Consider the following 23733-nt stretch of genomic DNA (forward strand, 5'->3'; position numbering starts at 1 on the left):
ACAACAAACAAGATAGCTCTACCCCTCATATATTCTGGTTTAATTATGTCCCCCAAATTAGTGTTTTTAAAATGCTTCCCCCGGTGATTCTAATATGTAACCAAGGTTGAAAACTACAGGATTGGTTAACTTCTAAGCTCTTTTCCAGATCTGAGAACCCACATGGCCTATCTTATTTTCTAGTTAATTAATACTTCATTCACTATGAAATGGGTCAAGGGATAGATGAGTAACTTAAAGAATCAGATTCCAGTATATATGTATGATTTGTAGAACAGGTGGCACTTTTCCCCCAAATGAAATTTTCTAGGCAAATAGGATGTATTAAAATATCCTTATTCTGTAATTTTTTGAAAATGAGTAACTCTTGTTTTATGACAAACATTGTGTTTCAGGCCAAGTTTTCACCGCACAAACTGGTTTGATCCTGTGGGCTCTGAGTATAAACAGGTTATGCAAAGAGTAGGGGTGATTGACCTGTCACCATTTGGCAAGTTTAATATCAAAGGCCAAGACTCCATTAGATTGTTGGACCATCTCTTTGCAAATGTCATTCCCAAGGTAAATAACCTTATAGGGGTACAAGGTCCAGGATACTGGCCTACTTAATTCTCTACCTCTCGTTTTCAAAAAAACCAATATGTTATTTCAATTCACCTAATGATTTCTGTATGAACACCAGAACCCTTCAACTAACCAAGGGTATTCTAGCTAATTTTCAAATTTAAATTTTTGTTAAATGAATTATCATCTAAGGACCTTATGACTTTGTTTAGTTGTGTAAATGGGAACCCCCAAATTGGCTGAAGTGTAATTTTTATGACAAGTAATTATAATGGTCATTTAAACTGAAAACTTCAGAATTAATGGGTTTAAGTTTACAGATAGTTCACACAATTGATATAAATGATAGCATTCAGATGTTTTTCATTGTTGACACCCACATTTTTATTTCCATGTGGTGTTAAAAGGACACATAAGATTTTTATTTCATCCTGAGGTAATTTAAAATTCTTTTGTGTAGGTGGGTTTTACAAATATAAGTCACATGTTAACACCAAAAGGTCAAGTATATGCTGAGTTGACAGTTTCTCACCAGTCTCCTGGGGAGTTTCTATTAATAACTGGTTCTGGATCAGAACTTCATGATCTTAGGTAAGTGTACACCTAGTAAGAAAATTTTACATGGATTATATATTGACCCAATCTTGCACCGAGGTTTTTTTTGTTTGTTTGTTTGTTTTACCAGTAATTGAAAGTACAACTTTAATTCTTAAAATCTTATTGTTTTAAAAAAACTTCATGTCTCTTAGAGGAAATTATTTGAAGGGCCCCTATAACCATCCCCCTCCCAAAGGTAATCCATCCATGGGGTTTACTGGTTTTAATAATATTAACTCCCATTTGTTAGGCATCACCAATATGTCAAAACCATTTTTACACATTATCTCAATAAATTCTTTTAATAGATATATCTGCAAGGTATATATTATTCCCAATTTCAGGTGAGGAAAGTGAAGTTTGGGTTAAAGTAACCTGCTCAAGCCAGCCTTGTTGATTCTGATGCCCACATTTGGTCCACTTTAGTGAACTGCCTCCCTGGTTTTTCTTCTTCCTTTTTCATGCTTTGTGCCACAAAGCTGCATGTAAATCATTGACCTGCCAAGTCAATCCTTCACACGAATCTTTAGTCTACTATTTAGTCTACTCTAAAATCTATAATCTTCAGTATTTCAAAAATATTTGGAATATTGTTGTTTAATAAACATCTTACTCTGACAGATTCTCACTCTAGTTGTAAAATGATGCAAATTATATCCTCCACTCCAAGGTGCATTGGGAGCCATCTTAGTAGCTTAGCTTTGTGTCAATCCAGATGATCATTTTATGATAGACTTGTGTAGCTCCAGGGACTGCTCAATAAATTATAAACAAACCCTATAACTGGGTTCCAATAACTCATCAAGACTCAGAAATTGAAACTAGTCTTTAGAGTTTTAATCTTTCCCTTGTCATTGTCAAAGCAAGTATGTGTCTGGTGGCAGGCACATTATTAACCTTTAGCAGCACAAGCATGCCTCCTGTGTACAGGTATCAGAGAAAATTCTCCCAAGATTGAATCATCAGTTTAAATGCAATAGGGCTGTCACTATTTAAAAGAATCGTGTGGCAGAGCTTGTTTAAATGGAAGGGTCCTTCTGTACTGTGAAAAATTACCCACACATTTAAGTGGGTAGTTTAAAGAGGATCATTTAACATCTCTGGGACTCAGTTTCCTCAACTTTAAAAATTAGGTGATTATATGAAATGACATTCTAGGGACTTTCTGGCAATTCTAGACACAGAGCATTTCTTCCGAGAAATAATCTGTTACCAACATGCATTATTCAAGCAAGATTTAACACGATGTTTATGAATCTCAAATGCAGATGGATTGAAGAAGAGGCTGTCAAAGGTGGATATGATGTTGAAATTAAAAACATAACCGACGAGCTTGGAGTCCTTGGCGTCGCAGGGCCACATGCAAGAAAGGTCCTTCAGAAACTGACCTCTGAAGATCTTAGTGATGATATTTTCAAGTTTCTTCAGACCAAGTCTTTAAAGGTTTCCAACATTCCTGTCACTGCTATCAGGATATCTTATACTGGTAAGAATTGGAAAACAACCTAGAATAAGTCTCTAAAATTTAAAAGCAGTTACCAGAAATGTGTGCACGCATGCACATACACACAGCACACACACACACACACACACACACACACATTCATTTTGGTCATTTTAACTTTGGAGAAAGATTTCTCCTGCCTGACTCTTCTGACAATTCTGTTTATTCACTCCTAGTCTGAGAGAGTCCTTCCACAGATTTCCAATTGTTGTTCCAGGCTCATAGCTAGCTGCCTACCATTTGGAAAGGTAGGTAAGAAAGTGGGAAGAAGATGGCTGTTGGAATAGTTGGAAGGGTTGACAGAATATTCAGGCCAGCTGATTCTGTTTGGGAACATTCAAAATGGTCTCCCATTGATAGAGTCTCCCATAGAGAACAGCCTGAATGTATCAGGCACCTCTCTTAAAGCATTACCACTGATCATCTTTCTTTCTGACTCTAAGTGCATTAGGGGAGACTTGCTCTGCAGCTAACATTGCACATAGTAGATATTTGGAAACAGGGATGAATGAATGCTCCCCATTGGTGCTCTGGGCTCACTTCTAACTCCCTCTAGATTCCCTGTCCCTTCACAGAAGGCGTACTGGGTGCCCAGGCATTCACTCAATTACGTGTTGCTCACGTTCTGGTGTTTGTCCTGGAGAAGCACCTCACCATCAGCCTTTGACATGAGGAGTGAGGCGAACACACAGTATAAAGGCCATAGCTCTTCCCTGGGCTTCCTCTGTCCCTTTTCACCATCCTTCCTCTGCCCAACCTTGGCAAAATGGTGACCAGAATAAAACATAAGCAGAATAAAAAATAAGCAGACTCTTTGGGTTGGGTTTCATTTTCTTTGTTTTTTGCCCACCGCTCTAATGGTGAATGAAATGACCAAATGGGGAAGAATGGGGGAGTGGGGGGCATTAGAGACTATGGCTATCCCACAATGAAGACCATTTGAATAATTGTCATCAGTTGCCTTTATCTTTAAGCCTTTTGATTTGGGGCCAAGGAGTTGGGGGTTGAGGTGTCTAAACCTTGAACCCCTTTTCTTGATAAACTCTGCCATGCTAATTCCTCACTTAACATTATGAAGCTGAGGTCAAGGGACAAGAGTAACTCCTGCATCACAGTCTTTCTGTGTCATGAGATGTCCTAGATGCTACCCTCTGTGCGGGGGACAGGATTGGGCACAAAAGCGTCTGTGATATGGCAGGCTCCTTTGCAGTGGGGTTTGGTTGCAACCTTTTTCTGAACTGGTCTTTTAGAACTCAACAATGTCTATATTGCATAAATGGAATCTCTCCATTTATTGATGTGTTTTAGCTAATGCACATTAGACTCAATGATCATCATTCTTACTCTGGTGGGCACTTGTGGGTGTATTTCAGGTGAGCTGGGTTGGGAGCTGTACCACAGACGAGAAGATTCTACGGCACTTTATGACATTATCATGAATGCAGGCCAGAAAGAGGGAATTGACAACTTTGGAACCTATGCCATGAATGCCTTAAGACTGGAGAAAGCTTTCAGAGCCTGGGGGTCAGAGGTTTGAAATGCTAGCATCTTTATTAAAATTTTACGTGTATTGTATCTGATTTTTGTATAAGGGTTAGTTTTAACTGCGTTAACATTGGCTCTGGCTGTAAGAGAAAGTATGTATTATAAAAAAAATTTTTTTTTGTTTTGGCCATGCCGTGCAGCATGCGAGATCTCAGTTCCCCAGACCAGGGATCAAACCCATGCCCCCCGCAGTGGAAGCGCAGAGCCCTAACCACTGGACCACCTGGGAATTCCCCGAAGTTTTATTTAATTAGGGAAAGAGGTTTTTCTCCTCAATTTCCCAGTTGCAAATTCAGTGGAATTATGACATAATGTTTATTCTGCCCTAATTCCTCCGGCTTAGCAGAGAGCCCTGGACATCTGTCTCTGACTGTGTGCCGAGCTGTGGCTATCCCAAGGGAGCCTGCCTACCGCACGGGACTTGAGGACTACCTTTCAAATTCTTCCCTCTCCTCTGTCACATTGCCCATCCTCAGTTCTTTCTTATCCCGCACCTTTTGGGGAAGTAGCAACCAAAGGGGTCTTTCTGAGGGGGGACGGGGTTGGTGGTCTGGGATGTGTTGGTCCAGCCCACTCCCACCATTAATAATGGGAACTCAGGGTTTCTATTTGTGTAGTGACACACCACTTTCATAGGCATGATCTCATCTACCTTCTCAACTCTCCCTGAAGGAGGTATTATTGGTGATTCTTGGGCAAGGGGTTGGCAGTTCTACACACAATCCCTGTTCAAAACACAATCACACTAAGAAATAATAAACAACTTGGTCCAGATTACACAAAAGTGGCTCTGTTCTCTGTTTTATCTCCAATATGGCAGGCTATTTTTAGACCCCTTAATTTTTTCAGATTTGCTAGTTGTTTCCTTGGAAGACGTTAAGGTTTTAGGCCTGGGAGTTGAGATAAGGGACAGTGGTAAAAGATGTACTTACTTCAGGGTAGGGTCTCTTGGGTTCAGATGTATCCTCCACCACATACTAACTGTGTGGCCTTAACCCTCTAGAGTCTGTTTACTTCTCTATAAGATAGGGCCAATCTTTCTCCTCCAGAGTTATTGTCGAGATTAGATAGTCTACAAAGTGCCTAGGATATAACAATAAATTTGAGGGCAGAGTGGGTTTGAAAGTGCAGGCAGGGTCCCTTGGACAGCTAGACCAGGGGCAGAAGCAAGTGGGCTTTGAGGTGGAGAGGGCAGCCTCCTGGAGCCCCTGAAAGAACAAGGGCCCTGGGGCAAGTCACTGTTTTGCAGGAGAGGTGCTGTGTTACAAGGATTCTCCGCCTACAAGCCGGGTGTGGGTGGGGTTCTCAGCGGAGGCTGCTGCAGGGAGAAAAGTAGAGGATGGCTCTGCCTCCACACTCCACAAGGGATGAAGCAGCTGAAGCAGCCTGTGCGGTCAGGCGTTTCTGCGCCTCCCTGCCTTTTCCCTGGGAGCCCTCCTCTGAAATGGTTTCCTCCATCCCCTGTTCCTCCGGTTTCCCAGCAGTGCCAGCACGCCCTCTAGTGTTAATACATCAATCAAGCATCTGGGCTTTGTTTTCATTTTTTTCCTGGAATTCTGAAACTTTGAGCAGGTAAAAAATAATTTTAGAGGTGCTCAAATGGATTAGGAAATATGAGGCCAAAATTTTATGTTATGTAAAACAAGTTTATATTACTCATCCAGTTCATACGAGGGCTGTGTTGTCTTTTTTTTTTAAGTTTGGCTACTTTTTATGAGGTTTAGACCAGTTGTCCTGAAGCAAAAGAGACCAACGACAACAAAATAAACAAGCAAACAAATATCAGGTCTAGTCCCAAATAGTGGCTTTAGTTCCCCTTGAACTATATTGTAATAACTCAACCAATTTGAAAAGATTGAGAGTCAATCTCTATTTTTTCCTTTTCCCTCTCCTGAACTCTGTAGAAGCCATTTTCCTACCACTTGCTTTTTCCTCTACTTATCCCAATTTGTGGATGATTGTAAGATAAGTAAATTACTTAATACCTTTTCAAAGCCTATTTATGTAAAATTATTAGATAAAAGCTTCTGAAAGTCTTGTTTCTGGGAAGACATCATTGTTGTGGTATCCCTCAGATGTTTATTATGCAAAGAGAGCCTTGGAAACAAACTGTGAATTTTAGTTTCTAATTTGCTATTGAAATAACAGTATTTGCTGAAAGGCTACATTTGAATTTTAGATTAAAAAAAATTACTTTGAGGCCAGTCCACAATTTTCCTTTTTCAGAATCTATATTCATAGTGAAAAAGCGTTCTCTTCCCTAAAAAGTATATATGAAAGTGATGTTATTAAAACAATTTGCACTCATCTAAGATTTAAAATGCGTGTTTTCCCTTTTAGATGAACTGTGATACAAATCCCTTGGAAGCTGGACTGCAGTATTTTGTAAAGCTAAATAAGGTATGTTTACATTCCAAAGCGTACTTGAAGTAAATCTTAAAATTATGCTGTTTCACGACAGAGCCATGCTTTAAAATTTAGCCAAGTATGATTACAGGACAAATGAGTTGAACATGTATAGTAAGCATTTGCTCAGATGCTTCATATTAATATTTGTCAAAATTTGATATTCGTTCAAACAATTGCAACGTGCTTGTAGATGTAAGATAGCAGAATCCAGCAACTTTAAAGACTAGATCTAAATTCTAAGATTAAAAATCAGTAAGGATAAGGTGTCAGCGGACACTCTTGTAAATCTTGGTGGCTTGTGAAGTCACAATTGGTTAATGAGACATACTGCCTTAATTGACTCTCCCTGCGTGCTCACAGCACGAAGAAGCCTCGCCCCAGCAGATCTATCCATCTGCTTATTGAGCATCTTTGTATGTAACTGCAACATCTGCGTATAAGCAAACTGACACATTTCAAATATGTTCAGCATAAAACAGGTATTACTGAGAAGCCAATACAGGCCCAAAGAATCATAACTGATATTAACATTCCAAAGGGAACCCCTGCATCAGATAGCGTCAGCATCATCTGGGAGCTTGTTACGAATGCAAATCCTCAGGTCCCCGCACAGACCTACTAAATCAGAATCCCTGGAGGTCGGGCCAAGAGATCTGTGTTTAACAAGCTTCAGGGGATTCCGATGCACCTAAAGTTTGAGAAACACCACCCTACATAATTATTGTGGAAAAGCATATTATGAGGCCAATTTATTACACCCTAGCTCATCTATACAAATCCCACAAATATAAATGAGGTTATTCCATTGTTATGGTCTGAATGTTTGTGTCCCTCCAAAATTCATACGCTGAAGCCCTAAGCCCCATGTGATGCTATTTGGAGGCGGGGCCTTTGGGAGGAAATTAGTTCAGATGAGATCATGAGGTGTGGCCTCCATGTTGGGATCAATGTTCTTATGGGAAGAAGAAGAGAGATCAGAGGTTTCTGTCTCTCTACCATCTGAGGACATAGTGAGAAGGCACTGTCTGCCAGCCAGGAAGAGGAGACTCATGGGGGAACCAAATTGGCTGGCACCTTGATCTTGGACTCACCAGCCTCCAGAACTGTGAGAAGTAAACTCCTGTTGTTTCAGCTACTCCAGCTGTGCTATTTTGTTATAGCAGCCTGAGCTGATTCAGACACCTGTTAAGCGGTGTCTTACTTACTATAAGAGAGCTTAATGGAGGTACAGTTAGCAGTAATATTGAAGGATAAGGATGGCAGCTGCTTTCGTTCAGGATATTTGTTAGAATTCCAAAATTCCTGTTCTGGCCTGCCTTAGGTGCTAATCAGCTAAAGTAAAGGCTGTTTCCCCATTCTATGGAAATATGTGAACACATGAATATGAATCAGGCTAAGGAAACTTTTTTAATGCCCCTGAATCAGTTCCCAAATTCTAAGCTAAGATATTAACATAAACATGTATATTTATAGCATTAGATTTTAGGAAAAAAGAACCTCCTAAAGGGTTTTAAAGGGAATATCTTTCTGTGCATTTTCCCCATGACTTTTATTTTTATGATGTACCATCTGCCTCCAGACCAGAGAAAGCAGGTGCTTGAAGTTTGGGCAGACCCTAGCAGCAGATTGCTCCTTCTGATAACAGAAGTCTTGGTTTAGCTTTGTAAAATAAGGGTGAAAATGGCCTGACTCCTGAAAGCACTAAAGTTCTGTTGTTGGTCACCAATAGGTAAATAGATAGCTGACTTTTTTGCTTCAGTGTTTGGGTATTATTGTTCGGGAATAAGGCACAAACAATCTCTTCATGTTGAAAATGGATTTTTAAAACTCTCTTTATGATTATAAGCAGGTGTAGTGTGGATTGCATATTTATTAGTTCCTTTAAATTATTTCAGTAACCAAAGCTCAGCTCAAAACTAAGTAATTTAATAGATAATGATTTTTATTTATGGTATATTTTTATGATTTCTGTATTGTTGGTTCTCATTTTGGTGTCATAAAGTTAATTTCTAATGCTTTCATTGGGTGAAGGTCCATGTAGCACAAGGACCTGGACCTAATCAAGCCAGTCTTCTTTAATTACCATGACTCAGGTCGTTAGTGGGCATCAACCTAACTGTAGCGATGCTTGCTAATTTCCAAGACAGGTGAATAGGTTGGATGAACTTTGTTTCAAGCCTGTTTGGTGGTCTCACAACAATTTTATCTTAGTTTTGTAGCAGTCTCTAATGTAAAACAGGTTCCTGGAAAACTTATTTATAGTATAAACTGAACTGTGTCCCTTGGTAATTCAAGTCCTGTGCCTCAAAACAAAAATGTTACCCAACCTGGCTTCATACAACATTTTAAAGAATAATATAATGCAAGTCCATATTGCTTTGGAAAATTGATGTTATATGAAAACTGAAGCAGCAAATACAGGGGAATATTTGTATTTAATACCAATCAGAACAAAACAAAACCCTAAATCCTGACATTTTACAATAGTTTAAAATCAATTCTTTTCTTATCCTTCAAAGTAAATATGTAGACTTTCCTGCTCGGCCCTTAAGTGTTTCCACAGTGATTGTGTAAGCCATAATATGAAGAGAAATATAGAGATGCAGGCTGTGTCAGAGTTAGGAGGACCACTGGAGATCACTCAGCACCACCTCTTCCTTTGAGGATGAGGAAACTGAAGCGCAGAGAAGTGACCCAGGTGCTGTCCTGTGTGTTGGCCCAGGTTGAACTCTGACCTCCCTGCAGTGCTCTCTCACCCACCACTTTTCCCAGCCAGGTCCTTTCCCATAAGGGGCTTATCGGCCTTAAAAAACTGCCCCCAAATTTTCTGGCAACATGTATCATAGAATCTACATGGCTACATTTCATCGATGAATACCTCCCACAGTTATGTTTTTGTGATAAGTAATTTTGTGTTTTGTGGTAGGATCAGAATAGCTGCTTTGGCCATTTTAAGAAGTGGGTGGGTGAGGAGATGGACCATCTGACCTCATTAGGCTGAACTGTGTTCTTATCAAAACTGGTACAAAAGTCGGGAAAAGAAAAATGGAGTATCGAAGACATCTTAGATCGTAAAGGTGGCATTTGCCTTCCTTAACTCTTAGAGTTGTCTGAGCCTTGGTCTCCCTATGGTGTGGGCTTATGTGAAGCAAATACAGACGTGTGTATACATTCATTCATCTAGTCAACATTAATTAAGTACCATTTATTAAACACCTCGCTAGGCCACAGGTCTAAAAGTTAAAGATACAGCTCCTGACGGCTCTCAGATCTCATGAAGCTTGGAACAAATGGAACTTTGGGAACTAAAGCTGTAGGATGCATTCTTAACCTTAATTCTGAAAATACTGTTCTGCATGAGGAGGGCTGTGTAGTAGCACGTATCAGTACTGTCTTGTAAAGAGTGAGCATAGGGTCCTGACAGGAAGCGTTAAGCACAGCTGTGAAACAGGTAAAAATAACTGAATATTTCCTTTTAAGTCTTCTCAGCTAAAACCCCTTTACCTGAAACAAGTCATATCATTGTGCTTAATAGTATTATAATTTGTTCCAGAGGAAGTTACTTTTGGGGGAAAAAATTAGTGGCTTTTTTTTTTTTAGTTGGAAATGAAAGAAATGCATTAATTAAAAGCAAAAGGAAAATCAGCTGCCTTAGGTTGCAGTCATAAGTATTCTTGGAATTTTCCTCTTGGAATTACTGAATCTATCCATTTCCAGATAACCCCAGCCAAGAGCCACAGAGAATCAAATACTAAGGGTAATGTGTTAAGATCAGAAGAATTTTTTTTTCCCCCCACCCTTTATCTCTCTCCCTCTCTTTTCCTGTCTTGAGTTTCTAACCAGCAGAAACAGAATAAAATGTGATATGTATTAACCACAACTTACAAGACAGTATTGATTCTAGAAATTACAGGGTCTCTCTTTAAGGAAAGATGATTTAAAGCATAACCATTCAGTAAGCAAAGCAAAACAAAAGTATGGTAAAGAGGCAAAGCCCTCACCACCAGGCCGACTGCATCCAAGTATTCAATAAATATTAACATTAGTAAAACATCGAAGTGGAAATAAATCATTGTTCACAGACAACCAGTTAGAAAGGAATTTCTAATATGTGATGGTGGTGAAAGTACCCAGCTCTGGGGAAATTTTAGGTAAATGGTAATAAGATTTGAGGAGGCAAAAAATTTTCAGCGACTCTCAGTCCTGGCTGCATGTCACAATCATCTGAAGTATGATTCCTTTATTCATGCAATCCTTAAAAAAATCCCAAGGCTCAGGCTGCATCCCAGATCAATTAAAAAAGAAGCGCTGGGGTAGAGACTCAGGCAGCAGTATTTTTTTTAATTCCCCAGGTGATACCAAAAAAGATTGAGAATGATTGTTTTTAGGCCAGTGATTTTCAACTGGCTGAACGTTACCATCTTGAGGAACTTAAAGAAAAATTACCTGATGCCTTACCCCCAGTGGTTCTCAAAGTGTGGTTCACAGACCAGCAGCATCAATGTGACTTCAGGATTTATGAGAAATGCAAGTTATCGGGCACCATTCCAACCCCCAAAATCAAACTCTGGGAGTGGGGCTGGCAATCTGTTTTAACAGGCCCTCCACGTGATTCTGATGAACGCTGAAGTTTGAGAACACTGACCTGCCCAAACCAATTGGATCAACCCTGGGGGTAGGGTCTGGTTTCTTGTTTTTATTATGCAATGAAGATTGAGAACCACTGTCTTAGTTACTTTAACCTCATACCTGCTTATGGTCCTATGCATAAACAGGAAAGCAGAAAAACAGCCTGGTCAGACAATTGGCTACCAGTTAATATATTCTGCCCCAAATCTTTTTCTTTTTCTTTTTTTGAATGAATTTTTTTTAAATGTCACCAAATTCTAGCTCTGTGACTTTGGAAAAGCTATTTAACTTCATTTTCCATCTGGGATTGCTAGTCTGTAAAATGAGGGCTCCCTTCCGTGTCTAAAATTCTATGAAATACCACCTTGCAGAGTGGCCGAAGACACTTGCTATGTTATCTATATGAGCCACACGATTGTGTTATTTTAATTAAGCCATCCTTAGTCTCTTACCCATTTCTGTTGCTGAATGATAACGGGGGAAAAAAAGAAAGGGAGGAAAAAAGTAAGTAAAATCTAGTCTGAGATCCAGTTTATCATTCTTGAAACATCTGTCAGAGCACATTAAGCTAACAACCATTGAATCATTATCCTCATATATATCCAATTTCTGTTATGAAACAATACTCTATTTCCAGCCTAAAAGCTTAAGTGTGCTATTTAGCTCACTGCTTTCTAATTTGGAAGTCTATGGAAACCCTGGGCTGGGAATGAATTGAAGTAATTCTTTAGATTGCTTTTATTTTATTGTTATAATTTTAACAGCTTAACATGCAATAAATTGACATTTAAAGTATACCAGCTAGACACTCAGCTCCGTAGAACAAATAAATTAACGTGTACCCTATTGCTAGCATTGCAAATATCTGCATGAATAGAATACCAAATACAAAAGGTAGAACAAGTCCAAAGTCAGGAAATAAAAATAAAAAAATATTTCATATCATTCTAGAGATAAGGAAGATCAAAGAGTGTCATCTGCATGATAAAATGATGATCATACTAAGCATCAAAGAACAGACAAGCTGATATCAGGAAATTTAAGAGAAATATTACTAATAACTAAAATTACAGTTGCATTAGCAGCTCTATAAACAGATGGCACATATAGGAAAGATGAAAAATATAACGTGTAAACTCAGTGCACAAATGGAGCAAAGGGAATAAAATTTAAAAATGGAACTTGGAGGGGATATATGTATACATATAGCTGTCTAATAGTGACTTTCAAAGAGCGGAAGTTTTTAATTTTTGAATTTTTAAAGTTCTTATCAATTTGTTCTTTTGTGGATCATACTCTTCATGTTGTATGTAAAAAATCTTTGCCTAACCCAAAGTCACAAAGATTTTCTGCTGTTTTCTCCTAGATGTTTTATCATCTTTTTACATTTAGAGCTGTGATTTATTTTTAGTTAATTTTTCTATCTGGTAAAAGATATGGATTGAAGTTTATTTTTTAGCATATAGATGTCCAGTTGTTTACAGCACCATTTGTTGAAAAAGGCTATATGTTCAAATGGCATTGCCTTTGTACCTTTCTCAAAAAACAGTTGTCCATATATGTTTAGGTCTGTTTCCAGACTCTCCTGTGTTCTATTGACCTATTTATCTTTCTTGATAATGATACCATACTGTCTTGATTACTGTAGCTTAAATCAGGTTGTGATAGTCCCGCAACTTTGCTGTTCTTTTACAATGTTGTTTTAGTTATTCTACGTCCTTTGAATTTCCATGAATCAAAAAGCTTGCTGGAAAAAAAAAAAAAAAAGCTTGCTGGGATTTTGACTGGAATTGCATTGTATCTATAGGTCAGTTCAAGTCTTCTAACTCGTGAATGAGGTATATCTCTCTGTTTATTCAGGTAATCTTAATTCCAAAGATGTTTTGTAGTTTATAGCTCTTGCATATCTTTTTACAGATCTATCCTTAAGTATTTAGTATTTTGATACTATTGTAAATGGCATTTTTAATTTCAAGTTTCAGTTGTTTACTGCTAGTGTGTAGAAAACAATGGGTTTTGTATATTGATCTCCCATTCTGCAACTTTGTTAAACCCACTTAGTAGTTCTAGTACTTTTTTGTGTAGTTCTCTTTTTTCTTTCTTTTTTTTTTTTTGGTAGATTCCATTGGATTTTCTACATGGACAATTGCGTTGTATGAAAATAAAGCTTTTCTTTGTCTCTTTTCTAATCTGGATGCTTTTCAGTTCTTTTTCTTGCCTTATTGTACTGGTTAGAACCTCTGCTGGTTGAAACTGCAACAAAGTTAAATAGAAGTGGTAAGAGCAGACATGCTTATCTTGTTTCCTGATTTTAGATGGAAAACATTCATCATCATCATCAGTCTTTCATCATTAAGTATGATGTTTGCTGTAAGTTTTTCATAGAGTAAGCTGTAGGTTTTTCATAGATACTCTTTATCAGGCTGAGGACATTCCTTTCTGTTCTTAGCGCTAAAAGTTTGGGTTTTTTGTTTTTTGAATTAGGAATATTAGATTTTGGCAAGTGCTTTTTCTGCATCCATTGAGATAATCATATGGTTTTTCTTTTTTACTTTGTTATATGATGAATTACATTTATTCTCAAATGTTAACCCAACTTTAATTTTGGCATAAAACCCACTTAGTAATGATATATTATGTTTTTCTATGTTATTGGATTTTATTTGATAATTTTTAAAAGAAATTTTGTAGCTACATCCTCCTTATGGGATATGTTACAGCTTGCAATTATTTTGTTCATTTTTCTTGATCTTTTGATATAAACTTCTTGAGTACAGGTTCTGGCAATACAAAATACATCTTGTTTACCATTTTATCCACAACACTTATCAGGGCTGGCACATAACAGATGCAGATAATGCCAGAGAAGTACTGCGACCTCATCAGGAAGGGTCTCATCTGCCAGGCTAGGGAATTTGGGGTGTATCCTGGAGACACTGAGAAGCCTTTGAAGGATTTTGAGTAAGGAGTGACATTCTGGTGATGGAAAAACAGGTTAAAAGGGAATTACCCTGGTGACTGGAAGATCACTTTCCCCAATTTTTGAAGAAATCTAGTGGAGAGATGTTGAGGGCTTCAACTAAGGCAGTGGCCATAGGATAGAGAAGAAAGAGGTATGAGTGATAATCTAAAAGGTAGTCTGGAGACCACATGAAGGACTATTTGTGAAGGGAGTGGAAAGTAGGATCTAGGATATTGTTAATGAACTAGGAAACACAGGTGGGGTGTGATTCAGAGGTTGGAAAGACTTGCGAGGTTGGGGGCTATGGAACAGCCAAGTGGAGAGTCTCGGTGGCAGCTGAGCACATTGGTTTGGAGACCTCTGCTCTGAAAGTATGGATTTGGATCATTGATATATAGGTGGCAATTAAAGCCAGGGGAGTGCTGGGATCCCTCTTCTATAGCACCCTGTACTTATCTCTACCATGATATTTTTACACCCCATAATACCGGCTGCCTCCTTCGCTAGACTCTGAGCTCCTTGGGGACAGAGGCCAAGAATCCTCAGGGCTGGTTCTGTGTCCAATAATTCGTACAGGTTTAGTAAGTATTTGAAGGGTCTGAACCATGGCTCTGCCACTAACCTATTCTAAAACTAAAGTTGCTTAACCTAAAAGCACTTCAGTTTTATCAACTGTAAAATGAAGAAAATATCCACCTTATAAGTTTGTTATAAATATTAGATGAACTAAAGAACATTTGATACCTCAATAAATGTTAGGTCCCTTCCATCTTATTGAATGGAATCTAAAACAAATCTTTTATGGAAAACCAACTATAGATAAAACCCTTTCAATTTTTTGAAGACTCCAGCTTCATTTCTTTGTGTTTTTCTTATTTCCTTTAAGAAATAAATAATAATTATTTACTTTGTATTTAGGCTTGAGTGCTCTACTTAAAACACCAAATGGGCAATTGTTCTTCACTGTAGTCTAGAGAGATGAAAGCTATTATGAAAACTCTATGTTCTAATTGTTGCTAATGCAGTTAAGCATAAAAGTACGTCTGAATCACTTTGCTGTACACCTGAAACTAACACAACATTGTTAATCAACTATGTTCCAATTAAAAAAAAAAAAAGTACATCTGACAAAGCCACAAGTCCATTCCACTGTTTTCCTGTGAATCATAAGACTCAAAGACTGAAAAGTAAATATTTTCTTTAATATTGAATCTAGTAAAATTCATAAAACACAATGGGGGCTATTTTCATTTTGAAACATCTAGTTTGGTTTGGATGCTAATTAACGAATTATTGGCCTGGCTTGGGAATCATATTTTAAATATTTTCTCCAGGTTTCAATGTATCCACACCTTTCTTTGGGTTAATAGAGTCCATTTTCTAGTTATATTAAAGACTTTTTTGAGAAGGAATACTTAATTGATTAGTGGTTTTGGTTAGAAAAATGCTAGATAAATTGTTTGTTTTAAATTGCCAAGAGCAAAGAATAAAAACTGTGAATGTGAGAGTATTCATTTCCAGTCAATAACAGACTGGACTTGCTACACTCATAATTTAATATTTTGCTAATAAAGAGATAGAGAAATTGTGGTTGTTATAAACTTACATGGAATGTTACAAAGTTCTGCATAGAGGAAAAGGAAGCAAGAATTGGGAAGCCTGGATTCGAGGTTTGGTAATAACTCACTTTGTCACTTTGGGCAAGATCGTTAACTCTGGGCCTTAATTTTCTCATATGAAAAATGACCTTGGACTAAGTTTTCTTCCTGCTTAAAAACTTCTGTGATTCTAACTGTGTGACTATGAAATGAATGATGGTATAATTTGTCTTGATGGGGTGGTGGGCCGGTCAGATCCATTCCCCCAAATGAACGAATCCAGTATATGGCTTCATCAGTTTAACTGCGAGACAAACACAGATGCACCTGGTATTTGACAAATACCCAGAGAAAGTTAAGGTTCACATGGACCGCAGGTTAGTCAGGGGCACGTGCTTTCCAAAGGGAGTCCCATGAGGACTGTTTTTAATGAATGATTCCTGGCCTCATTTTAAATAAGGAACTTTTCAGGAATGTGTTGAGGGACAGCGGCAGAAATCTATCACCCAGATTTTCATCTCTGCTCTGCCACTGACAGTAGTTGGTGACCACCGGGTCTCTCTGCAGCTCTCTTCAGGTCTGCAAACGCGGGAGCGTCATTCCACAACCAGTGCTGTGCCTGGTTTCTAAGGGGGGCTTTCTTAGGGCCCAGGATGTTACACTGATTCTCTTATGCCTTTGGAAACTTTTGACATTTAGATTAAAAGGATTTTGGCCAGAAATTCAATCAAACTGATGACTGCTTTGAATTTTCTGATGGGTTTTGACTCTAAATATGGAACACAAGAGGTCCAAAACTAGGTTTTTATCATTTCTCTCCTGGTCTGTAAGAGCCCACCACCCTGAGTTCGTATCAGAACCTTCCTTCCACTGCTGCTGTCGAATTCGCTTTAGCTACACATCTGAAAACTCTCCATTGCTCTGAGAATCCCAACCCAAAATATACTGGTTTAATTTATTTCATTTCCATGTGCTTTTTGATAATATGTGTGCTTTTAATAAAGCTAGTAAGAGATGAGGAGTTACATTTCACTTAAAATCTACTTAATGTTTTCATCTATGTGGATGTTATATTTAGGATGCATCACAGGTGGCTGCTTTAATGGCTCTTACTGCTTCTTAAAAATTAATAGATTAGAAATATAAGCCAAAATTATTTTAAGGTATAATCTCAGTGCCCCAGAAATGTTTCTCAAAGACATTAACAGCTATTTATATAGTTAATTTGGTAGTGACTCATTAAGAAATACATTTCTGTTCTCAGGGCATCCTGAAGGCACCAATTTTAATCACAGCACTTAACCTTCAGACACATTTTCCTCTCTCATTTATAAATAATAACTATATAATAAAGTCTACAATCTTGGGAGGAAAGCCAAGCAAAATGAGAATGAAATGCTATAACCCCACTTTTAAATCTTCCCAAGTCAGGCCCAGGGTTAGCTTGGGAAGGGAGAATTGTCTCAAGGGGCAGGTGTCACCTCTTATCTGTGTTTTAAGTATGTGTTCCTTACTTTTAATTAGGTTTTTGTTGTTGTTGTTTGAGTATTGTTTTCATTCATGTCTAAGGATGATATTGCTGACAAGGTCACTTCCTAATTCAGGGATATACAGATATAGAGGTTAAATTTCATTAATATTAACCTTCAGGTTGTTTTCAAATCCTTTCACATAGTACAAAAATATTATTGTGTAGTGAATGTCATTCAAGATAGGTTCAGGCTACCTAGAAATAATTTTTTAATTAATTAATTATTTTATTGAATCATAGTTAATTTACAGTATTGTGTTAGTTTCAGGTGTACAGCAAAGTGATTCAGAATACATACATATATATGTATTCTTTTTCAGATTCTTTTCTCATATAGGTTATTACAGAATATTAAGTAGAGTTCCCTGTGCTATACAGTAGGTCCTTGTTGTTTATCTATTTTATATATAGTAGCGTGTATATGTTACTCCCAAATTCCTAGTTTATCCCTCCCTCCCCCCTTCCCCTTTGGTAACCATAAATTCGTTTTCTATGTCTGTGAGTCTGTTTCTGTTTTGTAAATAAGTTCATTTGTATCATTTTTTTTAGATTCCACATATAAGTGATATCAGATATTTGTGTTTCAAAATAATTTAAAAGAAACATTCTTTAGAGTATTTACATCAGCTGTTCCTGCCAGTGATAGACTCCAGGCACAGCCATTTAAAAAATGCGTATGGATAAAATCTAAAGGTGCTGACTTACATAACCAAGCCTCAGGAAAGACCCTTAACTTTGTTGGGCCTTCTCTTCATAAGCTGGGGATAAAATGATCTGTCTTATAGGAATCTTAATGAGGATTAAATGAGCTCACGATTGTAAAGCCCTCAGCATAGCGTCTGGCACATAGCAAGTGCCTAATAAATTGTAAATATTATTAATATTACTTACTTACTACTTTAATTTTTGAATTAAATTAGTAACTTAATTAAATTGATAATGAATTAAATTATTTTTTGAATTTTTTACTATAACTTTTCTCTTTTAAAGGAAGTTTTCTGGGGTGCCCATCTTTCCTATTTCTTATGATTAACTGATACCTTATGTTCCTGCTTAGACTTTGGTAAAATTATGAATTTGGCAGACTCCCCTTCCAGCACATCTTATTCCCCGCACCCCCATGGCATCCACCCCAGCAGTTCTTGTCCAGCACCCCCCAGAGTGCCCATTTCTGAAAGCTTTGGATGCGGCCAGCTTTCACCACAGTCCCTGTGAAGGTGTGGCAGATATTGGCTTAAGAGGCTCAGTGAAGACAGCTCAAAATAGATGAAAAGAATGGGGCTGGGACTTCTGAGATCTTGGTTGAGTGTCTTTGGCTAAATTAACTCACTTCTTTTAGACCCCAAATCCACCATCTATGGATTGTTGGGAAGATCGACTTAAAAGCGCGAGGATTTTTGGAGAAGGGTATGCAGACAGTAGTTATCGTGAAGCCTCATCTTTCAAACTCGGTTCAAGCTGCTTCCTCTATAAAACTGTTGCTGACAGAATGCTGCCCCAGACCCCCTCTCACCCTAGATAGAACTGATCATACGCCTTCTTGAGGTCCCACTGTACATGCCCCCATCATAGCAACTGTTTGTTTGCATTTCTGCCTTAGACATGCATTAGACATTTTTTGTTTTAAATTTCCAAAATGTTGTGATTTTCACACTCTCATAAAACTCACAGAAGCAACAGTGAATCGTGTTTCAAATTGGTATAGCTGATTTGTGTACTATCACTGTCATATTCTACCATGTTTCCAGTAATCTCAAGTCATTCTTTTTTCCTCTGATATGTTAAAACATTGAGGAGATAAAATAATTTCAGCTCTGGGCGTGTTGTGATGTGGAGGGAAGGGGTCACATCTCCTCAGGGACCTCCCAGAGGCTACAAGACCCTGTTGTATTTAGCTCTGAATATCCTGAATCTAGTATCTGATACATAGCAGGGGCATAACAACAGCTGAGTAAATAATTGAAAGAAAATTCTTTAATAGGGACTCAGGAGGACCCCAAACCTTCAAGATCTAAATGAATCTCTATCAGCAAAGATTCAGATTTCATAATAGGAGATGAGGAAGTTATTCAGGATCTCCCAGCACTCCACAAAACACACTATATAGTGCTTGGCCACTCCAGGATTGTGTGCTTTTCCACACAATAAAGTGGGGTTTTTTTTCATTGCAATCACTGGCTTCCTATATAGACAAGAACACTAAAAAGCATCCCTTGTCATCATGTATCCATGATAGCAAGGCTTCTTTTAAAAATATACCAAGATAGCAAAAAAATTTTGTTGTAGCATTCTTTCTGTATTTATTTATTTATTTAAATTTTTAAAAAATTTTGCCTCCACTGTCCCAACTTTTTTTTTTTTTTTAATTTATTTATTTTATTTATTTATTTTTGGCTGTGTTGGGTCTTCATTTCTGTGCAAGGGCTTTCTCTAGTTGTGGCGAGCGGGGACCACTCTTCATCGCGGTGCGCGGGCCTTTCACTATCACGGCCTCTCTTGTTGCGGAGCACAGGCTCCCGACGCGCAGGCTCAGTAATTGTGCCTCATGGGCCTAGCTGCTCCGCGGCATGTGGGATCTTCCCAGACCAGGGCTCGAACCCGTGTCCCCTGCATTGGCAGGCAGATTCTCAACCACTGTGCCACCAGGGAAGCCCCTCTTTCTGTATTTAATAAACATATTTTAACTATAATGAACTTTGGTTTGTTATGACTTGTGTTATCATGAATTTATCCTACATAAGAATTCAAATGAATCAAGCTCTTCCTGTGTTTGTTGTTTTGTTTTCCCCCAGTAGTCCTGTCTTAAATAACATGGGTTCCAGTCTTCTTTGAATTTTTATCTGGTTTCATAATAAAGCTTGTAGTTGGTTCTCACTATCTGGATCACAGCAGAGGGGAAAGAATTGGACTTTTGTTTTGCAATTATTTTAACCTTGGCCAATGGAAACTTTCTTTAGCTTCCTGTGCAGTCAGCAATCAAAAGTTGCAATATCCATAGAAATCATACTGCATTTTGGGCTTGTCCTAGAAGCTTTGAGTCAGTAAGGGAGTGAGCTGGGGAGGGTCTCAGGCAGAGGGTGAGTGAGGACCCCTCCTGCTGCTTCACTGAGAGGTGAAGGGACTTGCTGAACCTAATGCTTAATGTTATGTGCACAGAAAGAGCTGTATAAATCCTACACGTTGGTAGCAGAGGACATGTGTGTCGCGAAAGAGTGCTTCCTTTCTTCTGTGACCAGTGAAGAAATCAAAATTATTGTTTCCTTTTCTTTCAGAGAATAGTCTATGAGAACTGTTTTGAGAATTTTGTCTTCCACATTATAAATCTAACTCACCAGAGATGTGATTTAGATATCACAAATTCTTCCTTTGGCTCCTTAAGAAAAGAGATGGGCACATTTATGTAGAAGCCTTACCCCAATACCCCACCTGGGTCAGCCTTTCCTCCTTTGCACTCTCACTGCTCTTAGCCTCTGACTAGTTTCTCATACTTGTCAAGTGTCCCTGCCATTCTGCTTGGATAGAATGGTGTCTCCTTTATCAGCTAAGTGTCTCCACTGAGGAGTCATGGCTCACCTGTTTGTCCTACTCAGTTGTAAGGTGTGTTACTAATAAACATGAAAGTTTGCATGCTCCCTACTTTTCTTAATGTGTAAGAATGGATTCAACGTCCTCTGTATAACAGTGTCACTCTCACTCACTTGCGCTGCATTGGGAATAACCCTGATTGTGCCCAGGGGACTGCACTAGGAGTAGGAATGTCATCTGTCATGTGTTGTGGGGAAGGAGGGGAAAAAAATGTTGAAAAGCGCAGCATTACAGAATAAGCTCTTCGATCAAAATGTCTGTGTTTGACTAATTTTGTAACCCAGGGCCCAGCATGATACCTCCCACACAGTAGGGGCTCAATAAATTTCTTGAATGAACTAACGGTGCTACCCAGTAGCTTAATGCATTCCGGGGACCATTATTCTGAAGAAGGAAAAACTGTAGGCATTTTGGAGTTGCTTTGGCATCACATTTCAAAAAAGTGAATTTCCTTCTTAGGAAAGGCTTACTTTAGGTAGAAACTGAGTCGCGCCTTGATCACTGCCCACTGGTCCCACTGTCCAGAACCAGTAGATACAAGGGTCCCTTTCGTAACCCACCATCTCAATATCATGCCTTACGTTTTTCTGCCTAGGTAGTTCTGGTAAAATTGTTATCACAAGTTATTACCCTTAAGTCTAACCTCTTCTGAAAGAATAGGTGTCATTCAGGGACTAAGAAATATTTGTCTAGACGTTTGATCCAATCTGTATTTTTATTTAATGTGTAATTGGCGAGAAAATAGCAAAGGCAAATTTAAATGCTTGCATCTCTAACCTTGTCACAGTGTCTGAGTATTCATTCATCATCATTATCTTGGATTTCTGCAGCCAGCAGACTTCATAGGAAAGCAAGCACTGAAACAGATTAAAGCCAAGGGGCTGAAACGGAGACTGGTCTGCCTCACCTTGGCAACGGACGATGTTGATCCGGAGGGAAATGAAAGCATCTGGTATGATGGCAAGGTGAGTGCTGAGGCCCCACAGCGAGGGGCCACTGCGGTGTTTCTGCAGCAGAAACTCCTTGTCTCTGTTTCCGTTTACAGTTTTTTGCTAGTTATTTATCTATTGGTGAGATGACACTCTTTTGAATTCGGAAGTGACATTCAAGAAACAGAAATTACTTAACTGAAAGGATAATGAAATGCTGCTCATTTTGGAAAACATAATATTCTATATGGTTTAATGAAAGAAAATAAACTGCAGGACTTGAAATACATTGGACAATGAGGAAGGTATGATTGAGAAGGTAAAATGACCTCTTGGCTCACCACATCTGTATCTGTGAATGCAAGAGAGAGATTTTATAGAGAATTTAGTATTCTGACTTAGCTTCTCAGGGATCTTTCAGGAGGAAGCAATTCGTACCTTAGCACATTAGCAGAAAACAATTTCCAAATGAAAACATCTATGACAAGGGAGGGTTAAACCTTAGTAAATAAAGGGAAAAGTGGAAATCCTTTGGTTCTTCAGGGGGAGTAAGACTACCTTCTTCTCCCTTCGGGATGCTACATTTCACTGTCTCTCTTGGTCTTCAGTAAAGCCAGAGTTAGATAACCTATCAATAGAATTTCACTTCCTCCACTTTTTATGACTATTTGTAAAACCCAGTTTGGCTCAATGTTTTGCTGTGTTTTGGCTGGTGTTATCAGGCAGGGGTTATCAGGCAGGGACACTCAGCTTAGACCATGTGGCGACCACAGGGCCGTCAAGACTCATCTAAACATCTGTTCTGTATTGAGCAGGGTCTGCTTGGTCAACACCCAAATACTCAGAGATTCTATTCCCAGGTTGGGTTTTGTTTTTCCTTACGCACTACAGCCTACTTAATACTTGTTTTCATTTTCCCCATCTCTTCAGTGACAAAACGAGCACTGGAGGAGAGGAGAGCCAGTGGTGTCAATCTCAGCCTTTGGATTACTAAAGATGTGGCCATTTGGGCTGAGGCAGGGGTCAGTCTGACATGGAACTAACATCTACAGAGTTCCTACTAGTGCTGGATATTTTTATGTACTCTCATTTACTTTTTAAAAAATATTTATTTATTTAATTTATTTTTTTGGTTGCATTGGGTCTTAGCTGCAACATGCGAGCTCTTCGTTGTGGCACACGGGATCTTTCATTGCGGCGCTCAGGCTTCTCTCTAGTTGTGGTGCGCAGGCTCCAGGGCGCATGTGCTCTGTAGTTTGCGGCAAGCGGGCTCTCTCCTTGAGGCGTATGAGCTCAGTAGTTGTGGGGCACGGGCTTAGTTGCTCCGTGGCATGTGGCATTTTAGTTCCCTGAACAGGGATTGAACCCGCGTCCCCTGCATTGGAAGGCGGATTCTTTACCACTGGACAACCAGGGAAGTCCCTCTCTCATTTACTTTTACAACACCCCTCCTAGATATGTATGATCATTCTCATTTAAAGATGAGGCTTTGGGGCTCAGAGAGATTAAGTAACTTGCTTGAGGCTACACAGCTATGACATGTGATTGACGAAGCTGATTTCTGACCCAGGTACAGCTGGACTTTGAATTCTTATCCTTTCTTCTAAGCCATGCTGAATACCCCCATTTGCTCTCTTCTTTGTCTGATGGCCCACTGTATTCTCCTAAGCACTTCATTATATACCCACAGTTCTTGCACATCTGAGTAACAGGTGGATGTTATAGTTTTAGATTATATGAAGCCAATAGATCTTTTCTCAGATCTGAAGCTCTTTCTCAAATGCCTCACCTTTAATTGTGTTGTTTGCTCTTCTGTTTGAACCGTTCCTAGTCTTACCTCCCGGTCTCCACTTCCTGTTTCTATTCTAGACCTCTGGTTC

At 38.7% G+C, this 23733-nt stretch overlaps 1 protein-coding gene and 2 long non-coding RNA genes across 4 annotated transcripts in view; 2 read left to right on the plus strand and 1 right to left on the minus strand.

Annotated features, from left to right (window-relative positions):
- Positions 1–23733, plus strand: part of LOC309659055 — a 430937-nt gene that overhangs the window by 188791 nt on the left and 218413 nt on the right. The gene's annotated exons all lie outside the window — the stretch shown is intronic.
- The window catches only part of LOC309659045, a 191864-nt gene that overhangs the window by 110402 nt on the left and 57729 nt on the right, over positions 1–23733 (minus strand). The window lies entirely within an intron of this gene.
- Positions 1–23733, plus strand: part of DMGDH (dimethylglycine dehydrogenase) — a 60527-nt gene that overhangs the window by 31257 nt on the left and 5537 nt on the right. Inside the window, exons 10-15 of one of the 2 annotated variants that reach the window (XM_082458083.1) lie at positions 396–561; positions 1025–1155; positions 2430–2647; positions 4039–4196; positions 6551–6610; positions 21755–21889. In XM_082458083.1, coding sequence (XP_082314209.1) covers positions 396–561; positions 1025–1155; positions 2430–2647; positions 4039–4196; positions 6551–6610; positions 21755–21889 — 868 coding nt within the window. The remainder of the gene's footprint in view (positions 1–395; positions 562–1024; positions 1156–2429; positions 2648–4038; positions 4197–6550; positions 6611–21754; positions 21890–23733) is intronic. The other variant, XM_082458084.1, reaches the window with a different exon arrangement.

Source organism: Balaenoptera physalus (assembly GCF_965194825.1).
Source record: "Balaenoptera physalus genome assembly, chromosome: 3".
Taxonomy (NCBI): domain Eukaryota; kingdom Metazoa; phylum Chordata; class Mammalia; order Artiodactyla; family Balaenopteridae; genus Balaenoptera; species Balaenoptera physalus.